This window comes from Colias croceus, chromosome 22 (assembly GCF_905220415.1).
Source record: "Colias croceus chromosome 22, ilColCroc2.1".
NCBI classification, from domain to species: domain Eukaryota; kingdom Metazoa; phylum Arthropoda; class Insecta; order Lepidoptera; family Pieridae; genus Colias; species Colias croceus.
The window spans coordinates 7,156,754-7,175,993 of NC_059558.1; the positions used below are offsets into that span (position 1 = coordinate 7,156,754).

The 19,240-nt window shown below is 32.4% G+C and overlaps 2 protein-coding genes across 4 annotated transcripts; one reads left to right on the forward strand and one right to left on the reverse strand.

Annotated features, from left to right (window-relative positions):
- Positions 1-309: 309 nt before the first annotated feature.
- LOC123701683 lies at positions 310-8,212 on the reverse strand. 3 transcript variants are annotated; one of them, XM_045649183.1, is made up of 3 exons: positions 7,999-8,212; positions 5,379-6,969; positions 310-2,415 (listed from the first exon to the last, which is right to left on the reverse strand). In XM_045649183.1, the coding sequence occupies exons 2-3, from the start codon at positions 6,962-6,964 to the stop codon at positions 399-401; spliced, it is 3,603 nt and encodes a 1,200-aa protein (XP_045505139.1). In that variant the 5' UTR covers positions 6,965-6,969; positions 7,999-8,212; the 3' UTR covers positions 310-398. The 3 variants fall into 3 exon arrangements, with proteins under 3 accessions (XP_045505139.1, XP_045505138.1, XP_045505141.1); XM_045649182.1 differs by having other exon boundaries at positions 310-2,409; positions 5,373-6,969; XM_045649185.1 differs by lacking the exon at positions 7,999-8,212 and adding an exon at positions 7,863-7,903 and having other exon boundaries at positions 310-2,409; positions 5,373-6,969.
- Positions 8,213-10,111: 1,899 nt separating this feature from the next.
- LOC123701684 (protein SYS1 homolog) lies at positions 10,112-13,466 on the forward strand. Its single transcript, XM_045649186.1, has 3 exons — positions 10,112-10,539; positions 10,956-11,077; positions 12,081-13,466. Exons 1-3 carry the CDS (start codon positions 10,351-10,353, stop codon positions 12,268-12,270), a joined length of 501 nt encoding a protein of 166 aa, XP_045505142.1. The 5' UTR covers positions 10,112-10,350; the 3' UTR covers positions 12,271-13,466.
- The last annotated feature ends 5,774 nt before the right edge of the window (positions 13,467-19,240 follow it).

Below are 19,240 nucleotides of genomic sequence, written 5' to 3' on the forward strand. Positions count from 1 at the left end.
AAGACTCGATTAGTAAAGTATTTCGGTCGCTATCGTGTTAACAAGAAAATCCTCCGCACATACAGACACACGGACGTCCAAGACAGAACTTTTTTAAACTGTTTTTTAACTAGTTTAAATAACAAAAATGACATCAAAAATATCATGAATGTTAAAAATAGTGTTTTTTCTTAATATGTGTGTGTATGTATTATCTTACAAGTGCAATGTATGATACATAAAGACATTTTAAGTTTGAAAAATCAGATGTTTTGCGCGAAGTGACAGTAGTACCCACCTCAACGCTTCGCTTATGAGGCGTGCAATATTATGCGAATTTTCTATAACTTGATTTTGCATTCAAATCTCCTAATAAACGATTAAAAACATTTATTTTGTGTATTTGTGACTAGCGCACTCTAATCGTCCATACCAAATATATTAAAATCACCAGCCTCCAACTCTATCTCTTCAGGTTTCTCTTCCATTCTCTTCTTAGATGCCTCAGCCTTAATTTCTTCGATATCTTTATAGGTGTGTCCCTGTTTGTCCTTTTCGATGTCAGCACCGCACTCGACTAGATAGTTAACTATTTCAGAGTGACCTTTCAGAGCCGCGTAATGCAATGCCGTCATTTTATTATCTTCGTTTTTAATGTTAATATTCGCCATATTTTTTGTCAATTCTTTCATAATGTCCAGGTTGCCGTACATAGCAGCGTAGTGAATAGCTGCATTGCCGTTGTCATCGACATAGTTAATGTCTACTTTTTCCAGAATACTCGCCAAATTATCAATATCACCGTTTATTCTAACAGTTTCAATAAGTTTCAAATTCGCTTTAGTTTCCTCTTCTCTCTGTTGCTTTTTTATACGCCACGTGTGCGCTACGTATTCGGGGATTAGTTGTAAATAATTTCTCCAATGCTTGGACTCTTTAAATTTCTGAAATAATTCTTTTTCTGTGTCAGTAATACTGACAGTATCAGGGAAATTACCATCATTGTCTATATTTTCAAAACAAAATCCGCCGCTTTTTAAATCATAAATTGCTTGTACTGATTCCAAGTCTTCAACAAATTCTAATGATTTGTTTATTATTTCTCCTGGAAGATCATTTGTGTCCAAAACTTCGCCGATTACTTCAAGCAAAGCATTACCGTGCGCTAAAACGTTACGCATGTTGATTTCAGTCAGTAATTTGTTCTGTTTCTGTATTGTTTCTATTCGCTTACATTTAGCCGATATGTTAAGCAGATCAATTAGGATCATTTCCAAACAAATTCTAAATTGGGCATTATATTTATACTGTACTACTAAAAGGTCACGGTGTTGCTTATTTATTATATTTGAAAGTAAGGTTATCCTTTCCAAGTAACACTTTAATAATTCTGGTTCTCGATCTGCAACATGCAAGCTATGAATAATTTTCGCTGATAGTTCATCAAATGGCTCAATTGCCAATGCGGTTTTAATATTTTTTTCCATATCAGCACAAAAGCTCTTTCCAATTTTACAAAACATTGGTCTTTGGCTCTTATGACATTTGGGAATGTTATTGGATATATATTTAATTTCCTCTTGGGTTATGAATTGTTTCATATTCAGAATTGCATTGAATTCCTTTATGCCATCAAATGTGTGAACAGCACTTATATTTGCCGATTGAGCTTTTGGCGAACAATGTTGTTCTATTAACTTCAGTAATCTTTCAACATTATCTTTCATGTCCTTATGCTTGTATCCATTGCGACAAAGTTGTTCGTAATTATAAGAAAACATGCTGAATTTTAATTCTGCACTGGTGTCATCAAAACTCTTTGTCTTTATAATTAAGAATTCAAATAATCTCTCTATAGTGTCCCACAACACCTCTACATCTATATAATTGTCAATAAAATTGGATAATGTGTCGCGAATGTCAGCATTATTTGCGGAGTTTAAAAGATGTTTTAAATCTATAACATCTTTAGAATTTGGATAATCACTTAATGTATCAAGAGCTAAACTATTTCTCAAATTTGTCCATTGATTGCTCTGATATATTACCTTTTGGAGTAAGTCATTTATTACTTTTTCATAGTGACTAAATTTTTTTGTCAAAAACATACGTATTCTCCTCATTTCTTGGCCATCTTTCTTGCTAAGCATATTAAAATCATGGTTAATATGCCCAACTTCTATCATAAGGCTTCTGGATAAACCATGTTTACTCCATGTCTCTGTATAAAATCTATCTAAAAATATTCTTTCCATCAAATGATACATACAGCCTCCCAGAAACTGTGAATAGCAAGAGTATAAATAATTAGGCAAATCGATTTTACCTTCTATCTCGTCTCGTCTATCAGACAAAATTTTGAAGCCGAACTTAATGAGGGATCTGTTCACGAAATATCTATTTATACTAATCACTTTTCGTATGGCATCTCTTAAGGACGCTGTCACAAATCTGCGTTACTCAAATTTAGGTATCTAACGTCGCCACGTGGTTCGCGGGAACATCACGCTCACGTAAAAGACGTAAACATAGCGCATTCCATTTTATAGACCATCTTCATACTTGATATTATTATTTTTTTTTATATTTTTATTGAAATTGATTCCAGAAGATTACTGGGAACTTTAAAAATTCATTTTGTTACTATTATTAGTAGGTACGATCCTTATAAGTATTTTAGTGTATTCAACCAACTTAAAAAAGTGTGACTATTTTACAACAATTTGAATATGAATTGTATTATTGTATACAATATCGAAGCTTTTTAAGAAATGTATAAAATACTTTTTTAAGAATTATTATCATACATAATATTATGTTACCGGCAATATATTAAACCCGGCATTGTATGCAATTCTTAGTAAATGTATGTTATTTCGAGAAACAGTCGGAAGGAAATAAATTAAATTCGTTACCACACATTCACATTACCTATATCTTTAAATCTGAACTTTTCCTAAGTAGCAAACACATTTGCAAATGTGGGTGGTTTTTGGGGTAGCTATTAACCAATATGAGGTCAAAACTAAAATCCAAGATGGCGCCGACGAAAATTTGAAATCTTTTCGTCATGGGTGTCATTTTCAAGGAGTTGGAGTCGCTATTAATCAATATGAGGTCAAATCTAAAATCCAAAATGGCGCCGACGACAATTTGACATCATTTCGTCACGGGTGTCATTTTCATGGTTTTTGGGGTAGCTATTAACCAATATGAGGTCAAAACTAAAATCCAAGATGGCGCCGACAAAATTTTTATATATTTTCTTCATGGGTGTCATTTTTATGGTTATTGGGGTAACTATTAACGAATATGAGGTCAAAACTAAAATCCAAGATGGCGCCGACAAAAATTTTATATATTTTCTTCATGGATGTCATTTTCATGGTTATTGGGGTAGCTATTAACCAATATGAGGTCAAAACTAAAATCCAAGATGGCGCCGACGAAAATTTTACATATTTTCGTCATGGGTGTCATTTTCATGGTTATTGGGGTATCTATTAACCAATATGAGGTCAAAACTAAAATCCAAGATGGCGCCGACGAAAATTTTACATCTTTTCGACACTGGTGTCATTTTCATGGTTTTTGGGGTAGCTATTAACCAACATGAGGTCAAAACTAAAATCGAAGATGGTGTCGACGAAACTCGTCTTTCGGCATGGGTGTCATTTTCAAAGTTTTTGAGACAGCTATTACCAAATCCCCAATGTAACCGTCGATAATTAGGTATATTTTTCTTACTCCTTTAAAGTAAACTTAAATAAAATAATAAAAACGTTAACAACCACAGTTTTGTAGAAAATCTTAAAAAAAACAATTTTAAAGAACATTGAAATGCATATTTAGAAATTTAATATAAAACGCAACTCTGTGGCAATAATGTTAATATTCTGACAGATATTATTAACTTTAAATATATTCTTTAAATATATTCGCTAAACTTTATTTAAAAAAAAGTTTATCTAAAACATTTAAACAAAGAGAATAAAATAAAAAAGAACGTGTGTGCCGAGAAAACGTGTCAGGAGTGAAACTTCTTGGGCGAGATTCATAGATACCAAAATCGCCGCCTTGCTCCATAACGCGACAGTATTACCATGACGCCATCTTGAAATTCGACGACCATCTTGGATTTTAGTTTTGACCTCATATTCGTTAATAGCTACCCCAAAACCATGAAAATGACACCCATCACGAAAAATGTCAAATTTTCGTCAGCGCCATCTTGGATTATAGTTTTAACCTCATATTCGTTAATAGCTATCCCAAAAACCATGAAAATGACACCCATGATGAAAAAGATGTCAAATTTTTCGTCGGCGCCATCTTGGATTTTAGTTTTGACTTCAAATTGGTTAATAGCTACCCCAAAAACCATGAAAAGGACACCCATGACGAAAAGATGTAAAATTTTCGTCGGCGCCATCTTGGATTTCAGTTTTGACCTCATATTGGTTAATAGCTACCCCAAAAACCATGAAAATGACACTCATGACGAAAAGATGTAAAATTTTTGTCGGCGCCATCTTGGATTATAGTTTTGACCTCATATTCGTTAATAGCTACCCCAAAAACCATGAAAATGACACCTATGACGAAAAGATGTAAAATTTTCGTCGGCGCCATCTTGGATTTCAGTTTTGACCTCATATTCGGTAATAGCTACCCCAAAAACTATGAAAATGACACCCATCACGAAAAAAAGCCAAATTTTCGTCGACGCCATCTTGAATTGTTTTACCCCACCAATCTATTCAACAACCCATAAAAAAGAGGATCTCAGGCAAGGTAATTTTAAAAACATAATTTTAAATTACAAATAATTGGAATATGAAACTTGTATACAGAACTTTACTCATATAAAGTATCAAATATTTCAAATCACGAAAAAGACAGTGCACGCACAATAATCTTTTTTATTTCGTTTTTATTTTTGGCACGAGGAGCGATACACCCGTCCTTCCAAGAGCGCTTCTGAGCGCGGTCTGACGAACCGCGAGAACAAAATGTATGAAGAAATCGACAAGTATTTTTAATTTAGCTCATTATTGAAATAAAATTTTGATTTAGATTCATAAAAATTACACCATATATAAAGGACTATATATCCCTCAATAAGATATAGTTAAGAAGATAGATTAGGCTCTTAATTTTCCTAAAATGGTACCGGTTTAGACCCCATTTTTTGCATTTTATGCGTTTATTGTGATGGAAAAAACGTATTTCAGCGACAATTTTGTATGACGTCGTACAATTTTTATAAGATGAACGTAGAGCTGAATATATTATCTTTAAATTAAGATATTACTATGTTCTCACGTGTAATTGCTTTAAGTTAAAATGGTACCGAAAAACAGCGTGTTTTTGTAAAAATACGTTATAGCGTCCTTAAATGTAACAAATCTTGTAAGACTTTTTCAAAAATGTGTTCACCATGTTTAGCAATCTCCATTCGCCAAAGAATTTTACATTTTTTGGCCTTGCTGAGATAGTCTCTTATATCGTTAAGACTATCCACAGCATCTATTGGTACTTCCGCGAGTATCAAAGCGCGCGTTGTTGGATCTAAATTCATACTTTCTTTGGTGCTTTTGAGAAATTCTCCAACAACTTGCAATATTCTCTCCAGTAATAGTTGCGCTCTCTCCTTTTTCTTTTTTATATCAGACATAGAAGGAAGTTCCTGAAGATAACGAAACATCTTTTTTAAAGAATAATCATCTCTCATTTCAGGACATGGTGTAAGTGATTGGATTTCTTCATCTGTGAATTTAGAATCCTTTGGCCTAACATTTTTCTCTACAATTGGCTTACTTAATTCTTCTTTGAAGTGTTGTAACATATTAACAAAGTGATCTCTTTCTAAGTACATCACCAAAAATCTTATTAACTCTCCCATATTGACCGAACTGGGTGTTTGATATATGTGGACCTCATCATTTTCAATTGTCGAGATAATATCACCTTTTAGTGTACTAGTTTTCGATAAATAAAAGGTCCATTTCGTCCTTAAATGATAAATAAAGTGATAAAGCTTAGATTCTAATTTTTGGTACATATTGTTTTCCATTATAAGTCTTCTTTTTAATAAATGAATATTGTCTAAAATTAACAAACATATGTTGTAGTCCATTTTCCAAAAGAATGTTTTGAACATATAGAATGCTTGTGCTTTCCAGTACAAAGATATACCATCTTCTTCTTTTTTCTTATTGTCTAAAACAATAGCAAGTACCTTCTTAGTGTAAATATTAAGTTGTTCAAGAATAATATCAATAATTTCTTCAATTAGATAGATTTCACGACAAATTGATTGATTGTAATCAGATATATCTTTCCATTCCTTAATTTTCTTTTTAATATCTCCTAATTTTTCATATAAATCAATTTGGAATTCGTTATAAATGACAATACTTTTAATGTGGGCCAATGTTGGTGGGTTACAGCATTTGATAGCATTACTTCTCTTGAATTTTTCTTCAGCACTGCTTAATAGAATACAGAGATTACTTAAATTTTCATTGTCATTCACACTGCTATCTTTATTGTATACCCAATGAAGATCCCCAGCCCAATAGTCGTAGAACTTTTCAAGTAGTACTTCATTCCTAGTTCGCATACAGATGAAGAATGTATTCTCTATTGTTAGATTGCGTTGTGCTCTATCCAACGGGGACAGATAAGGCAAAAGCTCAGTTTGTTCAAGAAGATATTCAAGCATTTCAACTTGAGAATATTTGCTTATGCAGCTGAATGTATCAAACTTGCTTCTTGTAGTTACTTCCTGTATCACGACTTTATTCTCAACAGTATATAGAGTATTGATTAGAATTTTAAACGTTGATATATCACTATTTTGTATAGCTTCAACAAGTTTCTTAAATATTTTAATTATTTCTTTAGACAAAGAGTCGGCATTGCAATTTGTTAAATCTTCTACAATATTGTCTTCTTGAACTGATGTCCCCGGTTGATCCATTGTTGCTGTAAATGATACATTCACATAAAATAATTGAAATGTTCAAAGGATATAATATATTGTGTACAAATATAATAATGCTACTAAAAAATTATATTCCAATCATGTTATGTAAAACTTTTATTTTAGTTAATAATAAATTAATATTTCGTTATTAATTAATTTGTATAGTAATAATTTAAGCATGATTCACGCTTCACTGTGCTGAGGGGAAGCAGTGCGGGAGCTGAGAAACAAATGCCGAAAACCAAGCCATTGTCTGGCTTAAATCACTTCATCATACAAAAAGTATACTTACAATACTGTTTGATTGCTCTCTAACAAGGTATAGCGTAAATCATGTTTTATGATTAAACTAGCTTCCGCCCACGACTTTGTACGTGCATCCCCGTTTTTCCCCGTTCCCGCAAGAATTTCGGGAAATCCTTTCTTAGGGGACGCCTACGTTATGACATCTACTTGCATGCCAAATTTCAGCCCGATACGTCCAGTGGTTTGGGCTGTGCGTTGATAGATCACTATATCAGTCACCTTTGAGTTTTATATATAGATAATCATAATATGATATTTTATCAACCAAAATTCAGTCACAGAAGCTAATAAATTATAGATACAAGTAAATAATGAAACAAGTACTATTAAAAATCTGAAACCTTTCAATTCTTATGGCACCTTGTTTGGTTTTATATCAAACCAAATGAAAATCTATTCCATAATATTAAAAGATCTAGATAGTTTCAAATCTCCATGCAAAGATGACATTTTTTCTAGAAATTTACGGAATTGGCGGGAACGAAAACATATCGAGGGTGAAATGCACGCTAAATTCATAAATTACATAATATGTAAACGATTTAATGACAAGCTTTAATAATAATATTAAGTAATTTTTACGAACCGGGTTAATCTGTGGCCTGGAATTTGTAAGAAACCTTCTCAATATCGAGGGTGAAATGCACGCTAAATTCATAAATTACATATGTAAACGATTTAATGACAAGCTTTAATAATAATATTAAGTAATTTTTACGAACCGGGTTAATCTGTGTCCTGGAATTTGTAAGAAACCTTCTCAGTTCTCGTCCTAAACGCTTCAGTCAAAGTTCTACTCCATACTATATTTTTGCAGACGTTCTTCATAGTATGTTTAATATTATGTATGTGTATATGGTTGTTGCCAACATATTGTTCTATGGTTTCCACTACTCGTTGACTCATACTCCATACCTAGTATCTTTTGCAGCACTTGTTGAGACTTGAACTTGTTAACAACTTTGAATTTTGATAACATGCATGATGCAATATGCATCAACTGAACACATCAACACAAGCTTTTGAAATGTCAACTGTCAAGCTTGAAGCATATAATATAATATACAGTATTATACAGTACGTAGACAGAGAAACCAGTATATAGATAGTATTATCTATGATGTCAAGTGTATGAGAATTGAGAACTGATTATGTATGTTTGGTCAAAAGTCAAAACGTCTAGAAAAGGAAAAATTGAAAGTAAAATATTGGAAATCCAGAAGAGAAAAAAACACATAATATTATAACAGATACCTATAATTATAAACTAAAATGCATTATAATTGGGGAATCCCCAAAGATTTACTGCCATACGTAAGGCCGTATTCAGAAAGAAATCTGGAAACTTAAAAGTGCTTACCGGCGCTTGTCAGCGCTGGTTCGTTATACTAGGAAGCAGGTTGAAGCAGATTAAAACAAATTTTATTATGGCAGCGCCCAGCGCTTACCAGCGCGTGTTGAAGCTTGTCTAAACTTGTCGGCGCCGGTCAGCGCTTATCGGCGCCTGTTCATATATTTTCCTGCGCAGGTTACCAGCGCTGACAAGCGCTGGTAAGCGCTTATATGTTTCCAGCTAATTCTTTCTGAATACTAATAACTACTGATTTTTTTACCTAAAATTAAAGTACCTACCTAATTATAGGTAAACCAGAATCTGATGGCAATTAGGGAAATCAAAATTTTGAGTGTGCAACCCTAGGGAAAATGGACTGAACGATCTTGATACTGCTTATTTTTTAGTTTGTTCTCAATATCATTAGTCACATTACATAAGTGGACAATACTGTACTTAATAATGAGATATCCACTTAATATTATGTAGGTACATACTTACATGTATAATATACATATTACTTTTACACAGGTAATACATATTATTATTTACACATACCTATATTTGTATGTTCATTGTCATTATGCCATGTGAAAATATCGATGTTATATCGATAGAAAACTAGACTGCTTATAATTTTTTGTAAAATAAAATAAAAGTAAAATAAAACTATGTTTATTTTCGTAACTATTAACAGATACACACATTATAAAATTGATTTGGACAGCTTGGACTTGACGAATAGCCGTATTGGAAACTCCTGTAATAAGTTTTCATAAAATTATATTCCAATCAACAAACAATATTATAGTTACCTACATATAATATTTTTTAATTAAAAGTATCAAAGCGGGTAAGTCCAATTTACCAATAAAATCTTCTAAATTGAAAATTGTGATGTGTTTGACCCTTCTTCATCAAATATTTTTCTATACACATTATAAACAACACCTCTTGCTTGTGATCACAGCGGCTTTTTCGACATTTTCGAAGATTTTTTAGACAAAATCCTAAAAATTATTTATCAACTGCAAAAAAGACAAATAATTTGACAACCAATTTGATAGTTGTCAAATAAGTTGCCACATGAAAATCTTTTATTTCTTAAATATAAATATGCCATCAGATTCTGGTAGACCTATACGGAATTGATAATGGAAATGAATAGGTATTATATTATTGTGAATAATATAATATGTATAATGTGGTAAAAGCACAGAGAAACATTACTTGTTGGATGTCTGTGGGTAAAAGTCAAAATCTTCGTATGTTATAATTCATTATGATTCACAAACGTAAAAGTTGTTGTGGTTAAAGTTTTATGAAGGTTTGATGCAAGTTTTATGCATCCTTGATAGTTGATGCATCCCTATCGCTAGTAAATTTATTATGCTCTGTGGTGGACATGTGTCACTAATTTGTCAAATATTCTGTGCTGTGCTCTGTGCTGTGCTGTGATTCTGTGTTATTTTGTCAATGTCAAGTGTGAAGTGATATTATTTTGCTTTTCGAGGCTCGACCGCTCGAACTGCGATTTGCGAATTACGATTTCGAATATGAAATAATTTCTTGGATCGGCTTGGCACAATCTGATATCTAAACTATTGATTGGTATTTATATTCTTGGAATAACAATTTCCCCTTTATATGTGGCATAACTATCGAAACGAATTTATGACGAAACAGCTGTGCAAACGTTTGCCTACATAGAGAACTTTGATGATACAAGGAAGTCATTTTAATGGCAAAAATGTCCAAAATAAAGAAGTTAACCGGATCCTTTCGGTACACACAGTGGGATCCATGCCTGATTATATCACAAATAGTAGCCATGCAGAGTGTAATGTATTTAACATTGTGTCTTCTTGTCGCGATTATGCAGGACCTAACGGGATCAACGAGGACCCTCGACCATATATTTGAGTATCATGTAAGTTATATAAGATTCTGCGAAATAAATATTAGGGTCGTCGCAAACGGGCTACCGACCATAGCTACTGGTGGCTAGTGACAGCAACTACACACTTTTTACCATATATTTTTTATAGACCCACCGCATACGTGTAGCCGAAGGCGACCACTTGCTATAGAAGTGATATATTTAAAAAAGTGTCAAGTGGCTCTCGCTGGCCAGTAGTGGCTGTGGTTGGTGGCCCGTTTGCGTCGATCCTTACAGTAACCAAATTACTATATTTGAGTATGGTCAATCTCTCTGTGGTATGGTTGATCCTCAACTATATATTTGAATATAAATGATATTGGTTTAATAAGAATAAGCATGAGCAATAACTGTAACCAAATATTTTAGTATATTATGTCATCGTAATACCTTTTACATAATTTCAGGAAATCCATGTAAAAGACAATGAAGGGAGGTCTGTCATTTTGGCGTTTGTTATAAATGCAGTTATTGGTGCATATCTGTTGTGGTTACTAGTGGGACGGACTAAACTGTGCTTGGATTTCAGGTAATTAAATGGATATAATATATATGTTACCGGAAATGTATGAAATCAAGGAATTGTATACAATTCCTTGATTTCATACATTTCTATCTATCTTTTATATCATTTCTATCTATTTCTACTATCTAACTTTTAATGTAAATATCATAAAATCAACTTATATTTATTCTTATAAAATAAAATTTTCATTTTGCAAGTAATCAGTCCCCTCGTCCCGCTGTCTTCGCGTATATTTGGCGCAGTCGGATTTACAATCGGCCGTATTACATTACGGCTAGCTGTTTTAATATGCCAAAAATTCGTCTTTTTCCCAAATTCTACAAAAAGACGGTCGCGAGCCGACGGAGCCCCACTTCGTGGGGCTCCTATTTCTGTGTAGTTTTAAAAAACACGAACCTAACCTAATCCATCCCCTTATCCAAACCAAAAATTTCTGATTACGAATTATCGGCATAGTTACTACAAAATGCCGACCGTTTGTAAACGGCCAGATTATATACAATTTGCCTGCGACATATCATAATATTTTAAATGTTTTACATTTCCGATAGCTATTTAGGAAATGTATAGATTTCCTAGGAAATGTGTATAAAATAATTTATTTCACACATTTCCGAACGATTTTAGGAATTCTATACATTTCCTAGGAATTGTATACAATGACGGATTACATACATTTCCGGTAACACATATATATAAATAAATAAAAAAATAATTGGAACAAATTACTCAAAATCAGATGTAAGTATTTTATAAATTTACAACATTTTTGCACTTATAATTCTAACTCACGTGAAGAAAAATTTTACAATTTTTTCAAATAACTACTGCTTTAGTATGAATAATGAATGCTATAGTAGGATATAGAACCTAAAAAAATATTTTTCTTTTTGAAAAATCTATTTTTGTGGCATATTTTGAGTTTTCGAACTTAAATATTTCAATCTTCTCATGTGTAATAAATGAAAATTTTGTAAAATCAACTACATAAAAACAATATTTTCAGTTGCACATACTACGGATTCCATCTGCTAGTATGCTGGCTGTACAACGGAATGTTCCCAACCACGTTTTCCTGGTGGGCTCTGAACATAGCCTGTGCGGCGATCACGTGTGTGGCCGGCGAGTTTCTGTGCCTCCGGACTGAGTTACAAGCAATACCACTCAGTAATATAGGTGCGAAGGTGGACTTATGAAATACGAACTATACGAACATTTAAATACAGCGAAACATGCATTGAAAGCAGGACAGATCTGTGCTTAAGTTATGTGAAAAGTGTCCATATGTAATAAAATAAATCTTTTATAATCTGTAGGTGTTGCGTTGTGTCCAGCAAATGTTACAAAAATTCGTGAATCAACCACAAGAGTGCAGAGTTCACATCTGAATTTTTATGGATAGATGTGAAGTTAGTTGTAAACGATAGAAGAGTGTAATGTGTTGATTAAAAGATATGGAGTGTAGATAAAAGGATATGGGCCTTTTTCACAATCGAGAGCATTGGCCCAGCAATAAATAGTCGATGTTTACCGCCATTACGGCGATTACGAATAAACATGTACAATGACAGCAGATCATAGACATTCAGCCCTTCTACACTATTTTGATTGCTCTACGTCTCCAACACTGTCCATTGTGAAGAGGGCCCAATAAATACTATTTCTACACCACCACCCTTATTTGATACAATATAGCAGACACTTTTCTATACGAGAGTTTGAATTCTTTATCTATACTCCATAAATTGTTTTGATGGACATTACATGGTAGAATAAGTAGTATTGGTGCGAATGTATTTATGAAACTCAAATTTTTATGACTATCTATATGTTTTATAGATATTGAAAAAGAGAAGGATGATCAAGGTTAATAGTACTGTCTCTGTTGCTAAGTGAGGTTTTTGCAAATTGATATGTAATATCATTGATGTTGTAAATTCCACCAAAACCGAATTTTAATTATAAATAGAGGAAGAAATTGTTTAAATCATCTGCAATATTATTGATTGATTTTGCTTAATTTTGATATTCAAATGATATAAAAGCCAGAACATTGATTTTGCATATAGAATAAAGTTTGTATGTCATCTGTAATCATAAAATCATTTTTAAACTATTGCATAGCTTCTATCGCGGGCTTTGAGCGCGGGGACCGAATCGAGAAATTCCGTAACGAAAAAACCTCACGCTGCCCACTCCGACGGGCGGAGGTGTGGCTTGAAGGCATAGCATGCAATAGCTTTACCGCGCCAGTCCTCGAGTGCCACACGTCTTTTTTTAAATACATAAATGGTCAATTAATTTATTTAGAGCAAGTACATTGATTAAAGATGGTATGTTTAATGCGTAAATACATAAAGTTAGACGCCATGCATTAAAAAATTGATGATGATGAAATTACTTTTATTTATTTATTTAATTGTCCACCAATTATGTAATATTAAAGCAGTACCCATATTATTTTCTATGAATTATTTGCACTGTCTAGTTCAACTGAACATCTTTGTAAACAACTTATAATACTGAAAAATATTAAAATTTATAAGTAAAATGTTAAACTATTAAAATGTAGTCTTTATTTGGTCTGGTTGTGTTGACTATTTATTTATTTTGAATGTGTTACAGATTTCTTTAAAGAAAAATCAGGTTTAAATTATTACATGTGATAAATTCAACATGATTGAAAGTATTTTTGTAAAAAAAATTGTCTTAGTCTGGCAGGACACAGAAGGTTGACAATTACTTGTCCATATAGGAAATCGATCAGTGAAACAGATGAATGAATAATGCATCTGTCCCTTACCCCACTAGGGGACATGGGACTTCGCTTAACTAAGTATTTTTGTAATTGGAAAAATAATAATATTGAAGATTTCCTGTTAAGTGAGAGTATCAGATAGGATATAGGATAATCAATTTGGAGTATATGTATAATGTAGTAATGGTTAATGCTCGAACAAATAATAGTAGAAACTAGAAATTGTTCTGTTATATTCATTATTATTTATAATTATTAATTACCTTGTTAAGAGCAAAATTAGTGACATACAATGATCTGTTGAGGATAGAAGATGATATTGTAATTAACGATTTATGTTATTTTTTTCACATTTGCACAATGATTTTTGCCTCTTACTGCTTATTTAATTTTTATACATAAATGCCCTACAATATGTTTCTAAATAATAGTGTAAATAAGTGTAAAAGACCTATTAATGTATGACAAATATATTGTAAATAAAACGAACAAACAATTTTGTTTTATTAAGCTATTGCACTAAAATGGAGGCTCTTATTGTCGGAGGACTCACTTTGGGTCCCTGCGCCACTCCAGTAAGTAAGTAAGTAAGCTATTGCACAGCTTCTATCGCGGGCCTTGAGCGCGGGGACCGAATCGAGAAATTTCGTAACGAAAAAACCTCACGCTCCCCACTCCGACGGGCGGAGGTGTGGCTTGAAGGCATAGCATGCAATAGCTTTACCGCGGCAGTCCCGGAGTGACACACGTCGTTTTTTATCTATTCGTCCTTGTTAGAAAGAAACGGTACGCTCGAGCTCCCCCGCCTCGCTGCGCACATACCTATACAGCGGTAAAGCGGTCGCGGTCAAGCTATATGTAGTTCAAACATATCGAGAAAATAGATTTTTTGTAGTTTTATCGAGTTATAGTTACTACATATTACTAAATAATTACTACATGAGTCTATTGTCTGTCTGTATATATATAACTAACTGCTCCGCGCGGTTTCACCCCCGTGGCTCCGCTCCTGTTAGTCGTAGCGTGATGATATTTAGGCTATAACCTTCCTCGATAAAATATGAGCTATCTAACACCGAAAGAATTTTTCAAATTGGATCAATAGTTCCCGAGATTAGCGCGTTCAAACAAACAAACAAACTCTTCAGCTTTATAATCTGTGTTTATAATATTAGTAGAGATTTGTGTCTGGTTAGTAGGTAGTAGGTATAGAGACTGATATAGGCTACTTTTTACCTGGGTTAAATATCTCATTGCTAGGGGAATTTTCTTTAAAAACGCGGGCAATGCCGCGGCATGTATGTTAGTATACTATAAATTTATATGAATAAGGCCTATATGGAGTTAAAAAATACACAATACCTAGGCATTTTAGTATGGAGGGATTCAAATAAATGCGTATTTTTAAAGCTCCCATAGGAATAAGAATTCAGATGTTTTATTGCAGTAAAAGATCAGCTTCCATTATTATCTGCATAGTTTATATTTATGCGCAAATTTCATGAGAGCAGCTAAAAATGCGGTCCTTACATACCTAGGTACTTAATATTCTACAAAATATAGATAAAGGTACTGGTTTCTCAATTTACCACTGTACTTTCTGTTTAGGGTAAAAATCAAACAATCCGAAATTTTCGTACTAATTTATTTGAAATATAAAACAAGACAACAGTTAAAATAATTATTGAATATCACAACATTGTTAAATTATCACAAACATGATACTAAAGTAATGGAAGTCACTAATTGTAAACAAACACATATAAATAAAAACAAATTATGTTCTGGCCTTTTATAATACCTTATTTTGTGATGTCGGTTAATGTAATGTTTTACAATTTTTACGATTAAAGAGAAGTTTAAATTCAAAAAAGTTTTCTATAAATAAAAATCTCTATGGTTGGTTCTTAAAAAATCAAAAGTAATAACGTCACACTAGAACTATTTGACTATGTTTAATACTGTTAAAATACATGCATTATTGTTATTTGTGTTTTCATTTAACTAAATAATATTCTACGGTTTATAAAGAACAAATAAAATGGTAAATTTTGTAACCATCTCATTTCAGATTGGCCACCGATGTCGAAATTCTGGAGAAAGATCACCATTCTTACAATCCTTTCGGTAAAAAAGTAAAGTGAACACATGAAACACGACTTATTTTTTCATAAAGGTTGTTGGTTTCTTTGTACTCTGTGGTAAATATTCACAGATAATAAACGTCGATAAGCCCTTATGCCAGTAACTACTCAGTTTATTGATTTACTTATTATCTTTTCTATTACATTAACAGACATCACTTATATTTGGTGCACTAGCGTTTACAAGGTGCTATTCACTAAATGCTATGTATTTACAATAAACTTCTGTTATAATCTGGCAGTAGATATAGTGATGTCTTCAGTCGGTTTGAAAACAAACATACGAAAAAAACAAATAGAGTGATGAGGTTTAATGGGAGCTTTCCCATACTTAATTTTTTTATTGAAACAGTTTGTATAAAAAAAAATAGATGCCAAGACATTACAATAAGGTGTGGATAGTTATTAGCGCTTATTTTGAAAGTACCCTCAAAATAAGTAATTTTAAAACTACATTTAGACTAAGAAATAAAACACAACATCAATTTTATGATATTAGTTATAACTAATGATAACGTTAGACCGACTGAAGATTATAAATTTAAATTTAAAGCGACAACAAAGGCAGGTACAGTAAAATTCGCTTCAAATTATAAAATAAAAATAATGATGTAATAAGTCTCTTTATTTTTTATTGTTTCATAAGCAAAAAGGATAGTTTTCTCGTTTCTTTATATAAACAAAAAAATATTTTATATACAATGCGTTATATACGAAAAATAAGCAAATTTTACTGTACTCTACATCAATATTTCCTCCGAGAAACCACCCAATAGATAATTAGGACACCATATTCCGTTTTACGTTTAAAGCACATTTATAGTAGAGCCATTTTAATAGGCAACATTTGACAGTTCAACAAAATTCAACAACGTAACCTAGTAACGACGACATAGAATAACATTATATTTCGTTTTGTTAGAACTGCACATTTGCTTAACTTTTTTCAATTATGATTACATATTTAGAATAATAATGACCGATACAAGTAATTTTAAGATTTCATTTTACTGATAAACCATACTAAACATAATAAACAATTTCTGAATTGAAGAACTGACGTCGCTACAATTTTGTGTCAATAAACCTTTTTTCTTTTTAAATACCAGAGACGTTACTCTGAAAATCGAAATCTGACTTCTAGAATCGAATGCATTGATTACTTGTGAATAAAAATCATCATAAATTAATAAATTCGATTTACAAATGTTTCAAATCCGTATCGATTAATTCACTTTTATCGATGTTTTTAAGCAGGTTACCTCTCTTCGAAGATAAAATTGATAGACGTCAAATGTTGCCTATTAAATTTGCTCGACTATAATATTTTTATATAACTATCATAAAAATATATGACATTTAGAACAGACGAGACAAGCATAGATTATACAGGGTGTAATCGTTAAGTGTGCACAAGCGATTATTCCGTAACTATTGCAGATACCAAAAAACTTTAAACTGATATCGAAAGTACTTAACCTAATGAGTAAAATGGCCATAATAAATTTTTAAAAATAAAACGAGAAATATCCAAAAATGTTACATTAAACGCTCCCATACATTTTATTTTCCATACATTTTGTATTCATAGCAGATTTTCGAAGTGATGTCCTCATTGTGCAATACAATGAGGAGCTCTAATTACAGTTTCTAAATGAACTTCCCTTCAAATTTGCGAAGTAATTTAAAGCAGAAAACCAAAAAAAGAAAGAAAAAGCTAAAATCTTTCATAATAAATGTACTAGGTTGATCCAAAAGTAATGATACTTGGGTATTTCCTGTACACATAAAAATATAAAATTAATGTTTTTTGCTTGCTCATGTATTCACTAAGTAATCACAAAAAAATCATATCAACAGACCACGTTTCCAATTATTTACATTAATTTGAATGTGAACCGTGCGTGCCAGAATGTTTCCCGACGGAAAGAAGAAACAACGATTCGACATGTAGAAGGTAGTTAAATTTCTAAATTTTTAATGATATCAGGATAATTTTTTGTCACGTTTTGTGATCATGGACGTTACCCGAGTTCACCTTGTTTATGCTGAAACCAAAAAAACAATCAATGTCCTGGATGCGAGCTTCCAAAGTGACGATGAAGAAAGTGAAAATCAGTAGGTTAGATTAAAGCGGTAGTTTTTTGGGACGCTGAAGGAATAATTATGGTGGAATATTTTAAAAAGGTAGCCACTTTATTGGGCTCTTACTAAACAGACAAAATTAAAAGATTGCGGTAGGTTAGCAAGGAAAAGAGACATGGCAAACTGCGGACCTGAACGCTGTTTCACCAAGACAACGCACCAGATCACAAAGCGTCAGTTGCGATGGCTGCCATTCAAAAATCGGCATTCCAAATGCTTGAACACCTACCCTATTTTTTAGATCTTGCTCCTATTTACTTTTATCTCTATCCTCGGCACAAGAAACACTTTCTTAGCAATAAATTATTTTAAGACGACAGCGAAGTGATGGCCGCGTGGAGGGGTTTTTGTGGATGAAGTCAAAGTTTTTTTTTTAAGTTTAGGAAAAAAAATATTGAAGTATATTTTCTAGTTAGAAGACTATCTAGAGAGTTACATAATTATTATAACTGTAATGACCTTGTTTAATATTGATTATCATTACTTTTGGATCAACCCATGTACATGGGATATTCGTATCTCATACTAAATGTATGGGAGGGTTTTAAGTTAATTTTTTAGATATTTCTCGTTTTATTTTTAAAAAATTATTATGGCCATTTTACTCATTAGGTTAAATACTTTCGATATCAGTTTAAAGTTTTTTGATATCTGTAATAGTTACGGAATAATCGCCTGTGCACACTTAACGATTACACCCTGTATATGTATATAACGTAGGTAAGTATTTGGAAGAGCCATGAATGAAATTTTGCCCTGAAAAATTGCAAACGCTCTATCTACTTCTTTTAAGTGAAGGAGTAGATACTTTATTTATAAAATGTTACTAGTTGCAAAGTTCTGCACTATTTTCAATTATATCACAAAATTACGTATTTGTCTTTTATTTACTAGGTGCACTTATAAGTGAGTTAGCATTTTCGCTTAGTACTAAGCCATTGTGAACGATACGTAACGAAACATTACACTATAATATTATGCACTTATTACTAGCGTGTCGCACTATCTCTTAGTAAAGCTAGTAAACTAAGCCAATGTAAACGAGACAACGAAATATGGATCTATTCGGTAGTTGCTCAGATTAAGGCCTATACAAGCATAAGAATCAACGCTAGATTC

Excerpts from the sequence above, each read along its gene's own strand:
- LOC123701684 (XM_045649186.1), top strand. The coding sequence starts at position 10,351 with ATGGCAAAAATGTCCAAAATAAAGAAGTTAACCGGATCCTTTCGGTAC. Across the intron at positions 10,540-10,955 it reads ACCATATATTTGAGTATCAT|GAAATCCATGTAAAAGACAA; the intron begins GTAAGTTATATA and ends ACATAATTTCAG. Across the intron at positions 11,078-12,080 it reads AAACTGTGCTTGGATTTCAG|TTGCACATACTACGGATTCC; the intron begins GTAATTAAATGG and ends CAATATTTTCAG.
- LOC123701683 (XM_045649183.1), bottom strand. The coding sequence starts at position 6,964 with ATGGATCAACCGGGGACATCAGTTCAAGAAGACAATATTGTAGAAGAT. Across the intron at positions 2,416-5,378 it reads GTCTTACAAGATTTGTTACA|CTTAAGAGATGCCATACGAA; the intron begins TTTAAGGACGCT and ends TGTGACAGCGTC.